General features: G+C 39.7%; 1 protein-coding gene across 1 annotated transcript in view; it reads left to right on the forward strand.

Moving 5' to 3' along the window:
• Nucleotides 1–15,212, forward strand: part of cadm4 (cell adhesion molecule 4) — a 190,197-nt gene that overhangs the window by 137,329 nt on the left and 37,656 nt on the right. Inside the window, exon 2 of the mRNA XM_008324218.3 lies at nucleotides 5,158–5,304. Coding sequence (XP_008322440.2) covers nucleotides 5,158–5,304 — 147 coding nt within the window. The remainder of the gene's footprint in view (nucleotides 1–5,157; nucleotides 5,305–15,212) is intronic.

Here is a 15,212-nt window from a genome sequence, read left to right on the forward strand (position 1 = left end):
ATATTGCTCCATGGCTGCACAGAGGCTTGTTTAGGAGCAAATGGGACAGCTCGTCTCTTCAGATATGATCACAATGTAAATATTGGATTTTTCTTTCTTTTTTTTTCTCTGTCATATCAAATCTTTCCAGGCAGGTCGTCTTCACTTTTTAGAGTTGAGTGCTCATATCTGATTCGGTGTCGAGACACAACCAGTCTATCTGCATTGGTCGAGTTGGAGGCGAGGCAAATGAGCAGATTTATTTATGATGAAATCATTTGCTTGTCTTCTGCAAAAGTAGACTAAGAAGGCACTAAAATACTTTAGTCAGAACGATTTTCTAGTGACTATAGACCAGGGTTGCCAAACATAAAGCCCGTGGGCCAAAACCGGTCCACTCAGGGGGTTCAATCTGGCCCACTTAACGAATTTTAAAAGTGAAAAACACTTCATTTTCGTGATGTTTTACTAAATTATATTTCATTAAATATGAATATTTTTAATTGCCTTCTACTTATTTGCCTGGAAACAAATGAGAAAAACATGGACTTGATGTTGCACGTTATTAATTATATGAATTGCCTCACCAGGAATTAGCAATGTAAAAATTGAAAAAAACAAACAAACAAAAAAAAAAAACGATCTAATGTAGAACTTGAACGAGTGCAATCTTGTGGCAGTGATGATGTGCAAGGCTGGAATACGATCGTGGGAAAAACTACCATGCAGCCACTGATTGTATGCTTGCCTTTTTGGTATTAAAAAAAATGCCCTTTTATAGTTCCTGGAATTAAAATGACTGAGGGCGAGCCAGCAGTACACTTTAATGCACACCGAAAATCCCCTTCCTATTTCTTTTTACAGTCCACATCACCATTCATTCCATCTCTCCGCCGTATCCTCTTCATCTCTGAGCTGATAAGTCACCGCCATTGTGGGACTATAAAAAAAAGGCCCCTGAATAGTCTTGTCTTATTAGTTCTTAGGCGTATTATTTATTTATTTCTTTACATACTCTGGAGTGATGGCCCTTCTTCTATTGACACGGTCAATAAAAGAACTTTTTCCGCCCTCTTCCCAACCCTTTTCAAGGGTTCTAACAGGACAGGGTGCATTGTCTCATAAACCTATGAAACACTATCCCCACCTGGCTAGAGAATGAATTCACTTTTTGCAATCCCCTTTTCTCCTCACCTTCACGAGAAAGCCTCCTCCGCGGTATCGTTTGGTCTGGAAATTCTATCTCGATATCATTCATCGTTCGTTGTGCGTTTTTATTGTAGAAACAGATTTTCATCAGAGCACGGATTAGAGCCTGTATCACTGGAGTAGTTTTGTTTTCTTAGCCTTTACTGGTGAACCGTGCTCGTGACCCCGATGTGCGTCTCAGCCTGTAACCTGTACAGTCACTGCTGTACCCAGCTGTGTTATGAGCACGAGCGGGGGAAGATGCGTCATCCCCCTTATAGTTTGTCCAGCACCTGCCAGCTGCATTATTACTCTCAGACGACCACTTCTTGTACACACTGCCATCATTTCCTGCTCAGAGTCCCTCGCTTCCCCACTGTCTCAGTATGGCTCTATTCTCTCTGTTCGAATTGATCATCCTTCAGCAGGTGTTTCTTGGAGTCAGCTCAGCACGCACCAGCCGACGCCAGTCATCCTACTTGCAACAGTGGTTTAAATTTTCATTTCCATTGCACTAAAACAGTTCAGAACAGGGTTCCTGCCAGCATCTTGCAGAGTGCGGGATGCTGCCAGGAACGGCATACACAGAACGACGCAAGCAGGAGGCTGGAATCGTGCACAGAACACATCTGTGCCAGGGTTGAACTAGGAGTCCCAAGGTCAGATTGGAAGACACCTCCTGAGGCAGTCAACGGTGATTGTGGGACTTTCAAAAGGTCAATTAAACTGGCACGGTGTTGACTGACAAACAAGCAGGGAAGGATGTAGTGAGAAATATAGCAGCACTCGTGATGTCGACGTTTACTCTTACAACTTGCAACTAAAAATATTACTAATTATAGCTTTATTGTATTACTCTACACACAAGTGCTTGTTGCTATCCATTTGTGGGTGTACTATCTATCTATCTATCTATCTATCTGTCTGTCTGTCTGTCTGTCTGTCTGTCTATCTATCTATCTATCTATCCATCCATCCATCTATACATCCATCCATCCATCCATCCATCTATCCATCTATCCATCCATTCATCCATCTATCTATCTATATTTTTTTTGGCTACTCTACCCACCTATGGTCACTATTCATACAGCCAACCTATTCTTTGTCAAAATGCACAACACACACCTCTTACCATAAACTCTTCTCAACCAAGGACTGCTGTTGGCCTAGTTGCCATAGTGACGAGTAATATCAACTATTATAGAAATAATTGGGGTGGCAGTGGAGTGTCCTGATGGCCCCTGATTTGAATCATAACTAATTCAGAGAATGTGAGCAAAATTGGTTGTATTTAGAAGTATTTGTTGAGATCTTTCTGTGTTCCTTAGCGAAAAAACCCTGTACAGTGATCCCTTGCTATAACGCGGTTTACCATTCACGGTTTCGCTACTTCACGGATTTGCATCGTGCATTGTGTTCTGCATTCTGATTGGCTAAAAAGTCACTCCGCTTCTTCTCTACCTGTGCGCCAATAACGTTGCGGTTTAATATGTACACGTACGTAAAACAGCTTGCCAAATTGACATTACGTACGTGCAAATTCTCTTGCAATTTCGAGTTTATCAAACCCCATAATGTCGACAAAACGCTCTGGACCGGCAAAAGTACCTGCGGTAGGGACCAAAAGGCAGCGGAAGATGCTGTCTATCGGTGATAAAGTAAAACTATTGGACATGCTAAATGACGGTAAAAGCTATGCGGCTGTAGGTCGCCATTATGGAATTAATGAATCTTCCGTTCGTTTGTGAAACAAATGGTTGAGACTGTAAAATGGTTTGTTCGTTCTTTCTCTTCTTTTTCTGAGTATTTAATTGTAAAAAAAGATTTCTACTTCACGGATTTTGCCTATCACGGGTTCTTTTTGGAACGTAACCCCCGCGAAAAACAAGGGTTTACTGTAATCCCGCTTTTTTTTTTTTCTCATCTGTTTTGCTCCCGTCTTTAGGCCTGTCTTCTCTGTGTGATGAATACAAAGCCAGAGTGTTTCATAAAAAAGATAAAAATCAAGACAGGGGAATTAAATTTGAATGAAGTTGGCAGGATTATGGTGTCAAAAGAGCTTAATGGCAATATGCCTGTATGTATAATTCTGTATATCTAATATGTTTACAATGTAACGCTACGTGTACAATAGATGTGCATTTGAAGCAGTGCGTGAAACATTTGTGTTTGAATGGATGGATGTGAAGTGTTGTCTTAAATATTTATATATTTATTATTTCTTTATAACTTTCAAGTCCTCCACGGACTAACACCGCATACGCAGGGAATTATACGTGGCGTAAATACTGAACCCATGTCTTGTGTCCTCAGTTAACTGTTCGCTGTTACGCAAATCATTTGAATTCAAACGTAGGAATCTCTTTTCTTTTCCCATTGTGATCAGTCGAAGTAATGTACGTTTGGCCATGACCTGCTGTCAAGTAGAATGATTTTATCCAAGCATAATATCCCTCCTCATTACCAGACTCAGACATGTGCTTGGAATTTAAGCAACATCAAAGAGACGGCCTGCTGTTTCTGAGGCCCCTCGGCAGAAAAAAATATATTAGGTTTAGGGGGACAGATTAATTTCTTTCTGAGATTATTGCCAACGTTTTTGGATATTGTGTCACTTATCAGCATACATCACTTCAAGTGTGTGCGTAAGTGAGCCTTCATTGTGGCAGAAATTGGAACACTGTGCATTTGCGTTAAACTGAAGTCAGCAAATGAGTTGCTTCAAGTGAGTTGTAGGTAGAAGAAGATAAAGAATCTGACCTTGACTCCTTTATCACACTATTTCAGAAGTCTAGATTAAAATTCACCCTTGTATTTACATTTTTCTTCATATTTTACTCATACTAATAGAAGGAAATGTAATTTAATTAAATGACATTTTTAGAAATACTACAGTAATTATTTCGTGTCGAACGTGAGGAATTAAGTAGAAAAAAAAAATCAAAAATAACTCTGTTGATCCCACACCTGGGAAATTCTTGTGTTAACAGCTAATCTGCTGCGACAGGCTGCCTCTTGGAGGCACCAAGTTTGTGGTTCCTCTGGGGATCAAACCCCGGAAGACATGCTAACCGCTACGCTATGAACTCACTGGAAAATGTTTTTTGTGGGATTTGAACCCTTGCCTCCATTTGTAGGCCAGAAATCCTATTTACAGGGCAGTTGAAACCCTGAGTCTGACACCTTAAACTAGTGTTTCCCAAACTTTTTTTCTGGAGAGCCATATTTTAAAAGTCACAAACCTGAAGCATGATGCGAGACGACCCAAAAAAAAAATCTCTTGCGACTCACCTGAGGGCTGCGACCCAGCCTTAGACCACCCAGCCATCCTGACAAGTGGAGACATGGGGGCAAAGAGGAATGTATTGAAACAGGGTTTTAGGTTAAACCCTCAGTCCTGAACATTTTGTGTTCATAGTTGGTGTTATGACACTGCCGTTTCTGTTTAATTCTCCAATAGAGGCTTTGGCTGTTTAAATGATGAAGCAATAGACGACATAAATGTATCCATTTGCTGCCACTTAATCAGGGTCAAGGAGGAGCTGGAGCCCATCCCAGCAGTCATTGGGTGAGGCTGGGGTACAGTTTGCCAAACCTTGCTGGGCTCACATTTACACCTAGGATTCACTGAACTGTATCATTTTTGGACTGGGAGGAACAAAAGTGGGTCCTGTTCTTCCTCAGTTTGTGTTAAAATCATATTCAATATTGACTGACTGACTTTCTGTGGTTTCGGTTTTTTAATTGTGAATCCAAGTAAATGAAAAGTCGATGAAAAACGACTGATGTGCATCTTTTTGAAGGGTTTTATCTCAAGTGATGCGTGTCCGAAATAATTCTCTCCTCTCCTCTCCTCTCTCCTCTCCTCTCATCTCCTTCACTTGACTTCCTCCTATCTTCCCTTCCTCCTTCTCTCGCTCCTCTCTCTCTTGCCATTCTCCCCCTAATAAATCACTATGTTAACATCCATCTTTTTTTCTCCCACAGCTCACTGTCAGGCGGTGCAGGCAGAGAACGTTACAGTCTTGGAGGGGGGTACAGCCCAGATCTCCTGCCGTCTGCAGAACTACGATGGATCAATCGTGGTTATTCAGAATCCCCGCCGACAGACCCTGTTCTTCAACGGCACCAGAGGTGTGTTTCGTGTGTATCTGCAGAAAACTCGTGTTTATACACTTAACTGCTTTTTTTTTTTTTTTCGGTTTTGTTTTGTTTTACTTCAGATGTCCTCACTTCGCCTCTGAAGTGTTTTCACATTGCACGGTATAATTATCGCCGACTTAATTTTTGGAAATGCGTTTACTCTTTGCCCCTCACTGCTGGTGCTTTAAGTGTTTTAAAAGCCTGGTTTGAAGCTCTTTGTGTAATCCAGTGTTAACCCTCAGTGATGAGATCAGAGCTTATTGTAGCTCCTCATTAGAGCACGGCCGTGGCAATCACATGGCCAATTACCATTGTAACCAATATTATAATGAAGTCACATTTTAATTAGGAGCCTGGGGTTGGCCCAACAATACTGTTTTTCCCCTTATATGTTAAAGAGAAAAGTTGTTTGCTCGGCCGTGTGTTCCGTCAACACTGCTGCTGTAGGTACAACTCTGAGTCTGAGGTGATTATTTAGGGCTTTTGAAATGTTTGTTGGGTATTTTTAATTAAGGCAAATTAGTTTTTGTATGGTTAAACATTTTACAATTACCCGGTACACATGTAAACAAACATCGTAGGATACTATTTTCAGGCTTAAATTGTTAAACATAAAGTTGCTGAATTTTGACCCACAGCGGTCATTTTGACTTTCAGGACAAAGTCTGACTCAAGTCATTGTCTTGTTGGAAGACAAAGTGAAATAGAGGTTTTTCTTTAAAATCCGAATTGGACGCTGTCTAAAAGAAAAAATTGAAAATATTTATTAGTTTACTTAATTATGTAATTATTTTTTTAAACATTAAGGTTAAATACTGCTCTAAATCTACAGGTAATCCTAATCCCCTCATATAAAATCCTCAAATGAAACCTAAGTTTTAATCTAAATCTAAACATATTTTAAATAATCTAAATGTTAAATCTGGATCTGGAGGCAATTTGGAAGTTACAATGCAGTTATCATAAAATGTTAAATCTGGATCTGGAGGCAATAAAAGCAATTTTTACAATGCAGTCATCAGATACATACAGAAATACAATCTTAGCCTGTAGTACTGTAGTGGAATTTTAAACTTGTACATACATATGTGTGATAATATATTTTTTCAATAACACTGTCGTAACTGTGCTTTTAAAATGAAAATTATTTGGCTATGTATTAGGGATGGCTCATTTTTTTTTATTATGTCTGACACCAATACATCAACTGCGATAGTGTCTCGAAGTTAAATTGAGAATTTGGACTTAGGGAGTATCAGATTGATCAATAAATCACAATAGTTCGTGTAGGTATGACTGCCATCACGAGCGTCCTGCATAGGTTTTCAACTAGCAGACTACAAGCAGAGGATTCTTACTTCTAAAAAAAAAAAGAAATACACATTTCTAATGATCGTCATGGTTCCAAACAGAACTGAGATGAGATGAAAGTGTACACGTAAAATTTTACGGAAAATAGTAGATAACTGGAAATAAAATGTTGGGGCTGACGTTCAGCTACGCTGTGATTAGCTGCCTCTCCGGATGTGTCTTACGGATATGCCTGTGATCGCTCCTCATGATTTATTGAAAACGGTTGCTATCTGAAGGTTGGTTTAGAATATTCTTTGTTGTTGTTTGTTTGTTTGTTGGTTTGTTTTCTTTTATTCATAGGTGCCCAGTCTTGTTTTAGTGCGATGGCACATTGGGTTCTTGCATAAATCCACTGCTTTTCACCGGCTTTCATTTTTCAAAAGATACACTTCACCTCCTCTTCATTTCTTAAAATGCACACATTGTGTCTGAACAATGAACCATGAAGAACTCTTCACATGTGAACAGTCATCCTGAAAGGCGCGGAGACAACGTCGTCTCTGAAAAGGCTGATACATATTCTGCAAGAAGAATACATTTTTTTTCTCGATGTCTTTTCTGGAGTTGTCCCAGGCTTGTAACTCATGGTCTGGGCAGAATTTGGGGTGTCAAACATACGGCCTGTTGGCATAACCAGTTAGGGGGTTCAATCCGGCCAGCTTGATCATTTGAAACTGTTCATATTCGTAATATTTTAGTTTAGTTTTATAAAATATTTCATTAAATAGGAAGATTACTTAACCATTTCCTTGTTGTTATTTATGTTATAATTATGCTGAGTGGCGCTTGGGCCCAGAGTTAATGTCTCTGTCATTGGTGTGGAACCCCAGGGTTCACCTCCTGGGCAAGATCAAATCCCAGTTAGGGCGGTTGGTACCTTCCAGTGGACTCACCACCTGCAGGAAGGTTCAGGGGGGTTGGTACGGTGCAGTGTGATTTGGGTGGCAACTGCTGCCCCCGCGACCCGGTAACGGATAAGCGGATGAAAATAAATGGATGGATGGATGGATAATTATACTGGTCCAGCCCACCTGACCAAAATGAGTTTGACATCCCTGGGTTAGACAAATATAGTGTGATCTGTCAGATTGGTGGATATGGTTAACCCTGGTTGTAGGGAATAGTTAACTATAACCCCTACATTTACTTTTTTTCCCCCCAGAACTCAAAAACTGCGATCTGATTATTTCATCACCAAATATTTCCCAAAATGCCTGTGGCCATGATATGTGCTGTCATGGGATTCCAAGAAGTTCGGTATTTGATTTCTCGGGAAGCGTGAAATGTCCCGGCCGTTGTTCTTGTTCTTGTTCTTGTTGCCTGAGAAAACAAACAAATGTCTTGGTTCCTGCAGAGTACCAGCATCAGCCTTAAGACAATTAATGTTTCTAGGCAGTGGTTTTGGCTTGTTCTTCACAGCAGTCTGCGGCATCACTATTCTATATCCCCACAAATTGTCCAGGGCCTGGTGAAAAAAAAATATGTTTCTCAGTACAAAAACAATCAAGGATGAACAATACGTTTGAAAGAAACAGCACCTGCTGAATTACGCTACTCTACTTGTACCTGTTTCATACGACAGATATTTCGCTTCCAGGCATTAAATTTCTTTGTCATAATATTATAATACTACATTTTCTGTGCACATTCCCAAAAGTCTCGAAAATGTGTCACGCCTTGTTTTTGTCAACGATGTTTAGGAAAAAAAAAAATGGCCTAATGAATGTGAAAACAGCATCTGTGTCGGCAGCAGTTCTTATTGCCGTGTTATTCCCTGTCCTTTCTCCTCATCTGTGAAGTTTTCTTCTTGCTCTGTCGGGAATATCTTTCCTGCCATTATTGTGATCAATTTGATTTCCTTGAAACTCTACACAGTGCAGGTAATTTGTATTCTGAACAGGCGCAGTGCACGAGGCAATTACTCTTTTGTTGCTGTTGCTTATAGGAATATGAAAATCCTGTGTCACTGTAAATCACCGCCTGCAGCATTTAACCAACATCACATAATATATAGAGCATTCCATCCCCTCTTAGGCCTTTTTTGATTATTTTGACTACACACACTGTGTTTCAGTCACTTAGAAAAAGGTTTTCCTCAGCCATTTAAATGGAGAATTTCACTGTGTGTGTGTGCGAAGCGCTGATTATAAGATGTAAGATCAAAGATACCGACGATAAGTCGCACTTTTTTTCATCCTTTGGCTGGGTTTGCAACTTATACTCAGGTGTGACTTATATATTAAAATATAATATAATAAAATATAATTTCACATATTTGTTATTTTCCCACTGGCAGTCGCTAGGGGGCACTCTAGCTGGCTGGAGTGACTCATACTCTGCAGCGACTTATAAAATAAAATATATGATTTCACATGTTTCTCATTTTCACACTGCCAGCCGCTAGGGGGCACTCTAGGCTCGTGTACCAGTATCTGCTACTTCTGTACCACGGAAAATGTACACGTTTGTTATTTTCACACTGACAGCCACTAGAGGGCACTCTAGCTGGCTGGAGTGCCTTATACTCTGCAGCGACTTATAAAATAAAATATATGATTTCACATGTTTCTCATTTTCACACTGACAGCCACTAGAGGGCACTCTAGCTGGCTGGAGTGCCTTATACTCTGCAGCGACTTATAAAATAAAATATATGATATCACAAGAATCCACTTTACACACTTACCACAAAGGAACTGTTAGAGTTAAAGCACCCTAATGAGAAACCTGAATAACACAGACAGACAGAGCACAGACACGTCCAATACAGACAACAAACTATGTCTGCGCACCTTTAGTCTTCGACTCCTCCTTTGTTTCACCGTTTGTGCTTTTGAAGGTTCTTGCAAATCTTTGAAGAGAGAGACTATTAACAACTCCTGGTAATGTCCCAGGTGTCTGCACACAGACCAAGGTTCTCAAGCTCAAACGAGCTAAGTGCCACTGCTGCAACCCTCATTTCATTTGAGGGCCATATCAGTAGTCAATGTTTAAATCCCCACCCCCCGACCCCCAGATTTTCTCGAAAAAAGCTGTTTTTTTTAATTAAAAAAAGTTTAATATAACCTTGTAAACAGCTGGTACAAATATTTTTTTGTCATTCTTGAATGAACCAGATTAGCATTTTAATAATCAAAAAAAAGAGAAAAAAATAGAAGGGCAAAATTAAATTATACTGACACAAATTTTTCACCGCAAAGTTATTAGACTGTGTGTGCTTAGTAATATTTTTATAGTACCAACCCCACAGAGCGACAGGGTTGGCAAGTACATTTAGTAAAATTTTGTTTAATAGGAAAAAAAGTATAAACCTTTCCTCATTCTGTCATTTTGATATATTTTCTCCTTTTTAGCACTACCACTCGGATGGCCTCTCAAATTAATTCAATTGGCTTAAGAGTGTAATTAGCTGTTCTAATGACTCCCAAATTAAACAGTGCACACTGGCTCCACTGTTACCCTTTTTTCGAGTTTTCGGAAGTGAAAGTGTTGCTAATTCCAAAGAGTATCTAATCTTCGACCAGCTCTTTCTCCCAAATGCAATTCCTTTAGCTCTATGTTCAGGGTAAACGCTGTCTCTTGCATCAAGTTTCTTTTTTTTTAGGTGGAAATGCGTGAGAGGTGTCGACCTGTGCAACCTCAGCACGATTCAAAGACATTTCAGAGGCTAGGTTTCCTTAGCGTCCACAGACGCAAATTTGAAATTCGGGGAATTGGCAGTAAGGATTCTGTTGGGTTCTGGCAAAAATAAATTCTTTATTTGTTTTTCAGCTCTGGTCTAGTCACATATAAAGAAATACCAGGCTGAGAACATGTGCATTAGAAATAATACTGATCCAACAAATATTGTAATCCATAATTTCTGTAATTCAAATGGCTCAATATTTTATAAGCTCTTTAAAGTTCCCAAATTCAGAAACTCAGAAATTGAAATGCCCTCTTATTTGAAACATTATATACATCAAGTAACATTATACACGTGAAGCAGTGGTAAGATTCCCACCTGCCACTAAGGTCCAATTACAGGTTTGATTGTACCAGCCACCTCCCTGATATTAGACATTTAAATTTGATTGAATTGCAACCCATGACGCAGGGAGAACGATGAAACATTTTGTCAAAGCTCAAAGAACAGTCGGTACAATAGCTACTAATCCCCAACGTCAATCAAAGAAAGGTTGGCTCCAGAAAGGTCAATGCCAAATCACATTACTACAAAGAGAAGTTAAATATTCTGTGTCGGCTTGAACTGGTAACACCTTTCAAAGTGACTGATTAACTAAACGTCATAAGCTAACCCATCATAATATATTTACTATACAAAATATAATATATTTTCATTGTGAACTAAGATAAATGACATGTAAAAGTCATGCATAAAGGCTAAAATGTTAAAATGCTTTTAGCCTTCTCTACGCCATCTGTACGGAAAACGTAGTCATTGCAGGAAAAAGCCAGAAGTATAATCACAATGCAAACCAATTACATAATTTGGACGAGTTTGGCGCACCGGATGAGATCCTCGGAACCTTAGTTTGCTCATGCCTGTCCTGCGTTTCATTATTACGTTCCCATCTCCCATAAATGTATCAAGAAAGTTCGATTTATGGCACTAAAACTCCCCATGGGAGGCATGGGAGCTTTATTATCAGCTCAATCTATACGCAGAAGACAGCCTTGTTTACATTCGCCAATTGTACGTTAAACATTCACAACATTTTTTTTTGTTTGTGTCTACTATACTACGTTAAAAACATAGTATGTGTTAAAAACAAATTTTGTGGCTGGAATTTTTGCACGGGAAGTCGACGTGGGAGTTTCGACATGCTGTGTTATACGCAGAAGGCGGTGTAGTTTACATTCGCCGGTTGTACACCATACATTGGATCGTGCTGTTTGCTTTCTTTTGCTTGTGCTCTTTTGAGGGAACTTTTTGCCCTTCAATATGGCTCCCAGGCATAAGTCAGACAGTTCTGTTTTTATGTCCTAGACTTTGATGTTACTACTGTGTTAGCGTCGGTAAGTGACATAGGTACTTATGTACGGCAGGGGAGTTTCGACCTACGGTGAAAATCTCGTACAACTGTAGGAACGGAAGTCGAGTACTCCTGTATACAGTATTTGTGTTGCATATAGCATTTTATATTTTGCACTTTTAATTACAGGTGGTGACCATCACAGCTGCTTTTATGTTGATTAGATGCACATTGATTTAAAATAAAGAAATCCACTTCTTCAAATACATCCTAAAATAAAATGTTTGTCTGAACCCGTTTGTATTTCACCGGGACTAGGGCTCAAACCTGCTATAAAAAAAGATCTTCTGCAACCTGGTTTGACTCCTGACTCAACTGGCACTGATCATATAAGATAAGGTTAAAAGTGCTTCACAGTGGCTCATAAAAGGCCAATATGGTAATAAACATTTTATCGTCAATTTGTGTACCCTCGTATAAGTTGTTACTATTTTTCCGTTGCTATCAAATCAGTGGTGATTGAATGCTTTTTTCGAAGGGACTACAGACAAAGTAAAATACTGAAAGACCAGGAACTGCTTTCACTGTACGCAGCCACAACATGAAAGCTTCTTTCTCACTTCTTATTCAAATTATAATTGTCAAGTGTGCTTAATTGGCCAGTTCAGGTCACCTCTTGCGCGACCTCTCTTTACACCTCCGTCAGCTCTCAGCTACCAGTGACATCCATGAAGTATTTAAACGGAGCAGCAACATCTTCTCTTCCAAATGGGTTTTATTTAACCACCTTGGGAAGTAGAAGGAGACTAATCAGAATGGAAAAACAAAGAAAGAAAGGATGTCCAAGCACTTAAATGAGAGAAAGGGGGCAAAGGGTTAGGAGCGGGAACAGCAGGAGAATAAGAAGAAGAGCATGTCAGGTGATTGAGAGTAAGAAAGCCCTGAGAGGTGATCCAAAAGTACATATGGTCTTATCTAAATCCGAGTTTTAGATGCCCGTGTGTCACATTAAAGATTGTATATAACCCTTTTTAAAATCGCTGATGAAGGAAAAGATACTCAGGAAAACCACATATCAACATTTCAACATTATCTTTAAACGGTTTGAAACTGCCAAAGTGATGCAGAAAACAGTTTCCGAAGTCATAGCCAAACATATGGCTTCAATAAAAGTTAAGATTTTTTTTTCTTTTAAGGAAAACAGCAAAAGTAAGACAATATTTTTCAAATATGCAACGCACCTTTGGGCTTCTTTCCCTTCTAGTTCAGTGAATCCTTGTCAGGTGTTGAAACTTATAGCTTTGGAATCTGCACAGTCCCTGCTTCCAGCAGACATTGTGTCATCATTTTTTCATCACTTTTTCCTCGAGTTGTAGCAACCTCTCCACTTTTTGTGATAACGTCAATTTTTGTCAGTTTGTTTACTTGCTCCTGAAAGCTTTAAGCTCAGGCTCTTATGTCTATGACAATGTTTATATGACAGACAGGATGTGACACTGCTTTAAATGTTTTTCATATCTCTTTCTTCCCCCTGTGAAGCATGGGGCTCCAGGGGTTAAGGGAAAAAGGTATTCTTTTTTTTTTTTTTTTGCAATAGAATATACCCATACCACTTGACACATATTAAACATTCCAACTGTCATACTCATATTACGGATCTGTATACTCCTGTAAACTGTATACAGGGGGTCCTCGACTTGCGTCAGAATTCTGTTGCGGAACTCACATACTGTCCATCAGTACCTATGTCACTCATCTACGCTAACACAGTAGTGACATCATAATCTTGGACATAAAAACATCAGAAGAGTCAGACTTATGCCTGGGAGCTATAATAAAGGGCAAAAAAAAAACAGTTCTCAAAAAGAACACAAACAAAATAACAATAATAATATTTTTGAAAAATAGACTTTGCAGTCTATATTTTTAACGTTTCTGTCACTTGACAGCATATCTGGCCTTATACAGTACATGCCCTGTACCACCCTCACATACTTCACTGCCACTCATAACACAGTTAAAGCACAAGCACCCTTTCATATGCTTACTTTAGATCTAAAAAAAAAAAAAACCCACAAACTTTTCTACCTATTTGTAGCAAAATTCTCCAAAACTCTCTCTAATGCTGCTCTCTAATCTACACCATGTCACCTTAAACCTTATCTAAACCTCTCACCTTAGACTGACTTCAACTACTTCAACAGCTCCACTGCATGGCTAATGAACTTTATGCCTCTCCAGCTGCTACCACTTTACTCCATTGTTCTTGAAAACCAGTGCCAGTACCCTCTTTCTCCATTCATTAGGCATGCTCTCAGTCTCCAGGAGAGTGTTAAACCACTTGGTCAAAAAAGTCCACTGCACTCTCTCCTAAAACTCTTGGTACGTCCAGTTGGACCCAATCTGTCTTTATTTCTCTCTTTTTTTCTTTCATTCATGCACAAATATATTCTATCTTTCACATTTCTAAGCAAACTTTCCTCACTAACTAGCACAGTCCCCTCTCTATCCTTAACAAACCTGCTCAAAATTAATTCCCAGCTCTACCTCAGCTCAGCAGGTACAACATCTCCTCCCCTTCCTCACTGTTTGAACTCTCCCAGACTTTCTCTGCTGGGCCCCCCTTTGGTTCCTACGGAAATGTTCGCACTGTTTTTACTTGTTTATTTTACCCACTGTTTCTGTGTACCATAAACTTGTCCATTTTATGCTAGCATTGCCAACTCTGGTCAGTTGGCAGGAGTGAGATTTTGTGTGTGAAATGTGACCTCTGTTTTTAACCCATCACCTAAGTGAGCATGGGGGCAGCTTTGAGCACCCGGAGAGCAGCGTGTGGGGACTTGGCACTAAGCCACCACTTAGTGGTTAAGGAAGCGGACTTGGGTCCGGAAGTTTCTCTCAAACCACTGCTCCCTCCCCTCTGTGAGCACTTTCTACAACTTCTTCTAAAATGCTCCGCAATTCCTCTACCTCTTCTTCATCATCTTGTTGTGCGTATACACCAATCAAAAGCACACCTTTGATCTCTATGTACAAGTTCAAGGCTGTCTGTCTGAAACCTCATTTACATCCACAACCCTCTTTACAAACCGTTTCTCTCAAAACGATCCTTACTCCATTCCTCTTACTATCTGCGCCATAATAAAACTGCTTGCAACCACGTCCAATGTTCCTGGCCTTGCTTTTCTTCCATTTTGTCTCCTGAATACACAAAATATCCCTCATTCTCTTCATCACCTCTGCAAGCTCTCTACCTTTACCAGACATCGTCCTTACATTTATTCACAATCCCTCGTCCGACCTCTACGCTCCTGCCTTTCCTGTTCTCTCTCTGCTTCTAAATCACCTTCTTCTCCTCCTTGATGGACTTGTTTTATGGCCTGTTGATAGAAAATGTGTAAGACAACATAAACAGATAGTTAGTGAGTGTATTCCAAACATAATACCATCTGCTTAGATGCACAGTGTGTTTACATAGAGCGGATTAAAATGCAGTACAGCACACTGAGGTTTACCAGTTATGCAGTGACAAGTTTATTTTTTTTTGTCTACGGAAATTCTATACTTGAG

The sequence above is a fragment of the Cynoglossus semilaevis genome, chromosome 13 (genome assembly GCF_000523025.1).
Source record: "Cynoglossus semilaevis isolate Cse_v1.0 chromosome 13, Cse_v1.0, whole genome shotgun sequence".
NCBI classification, from domain to species: domain Eukaryota; kingdom Metazoa; phylum Chordata; class Actinopteri; order Pleuronectiformes; family Cynoglossidae; genus Cynoglossus; species Cynoglossus semilaevis.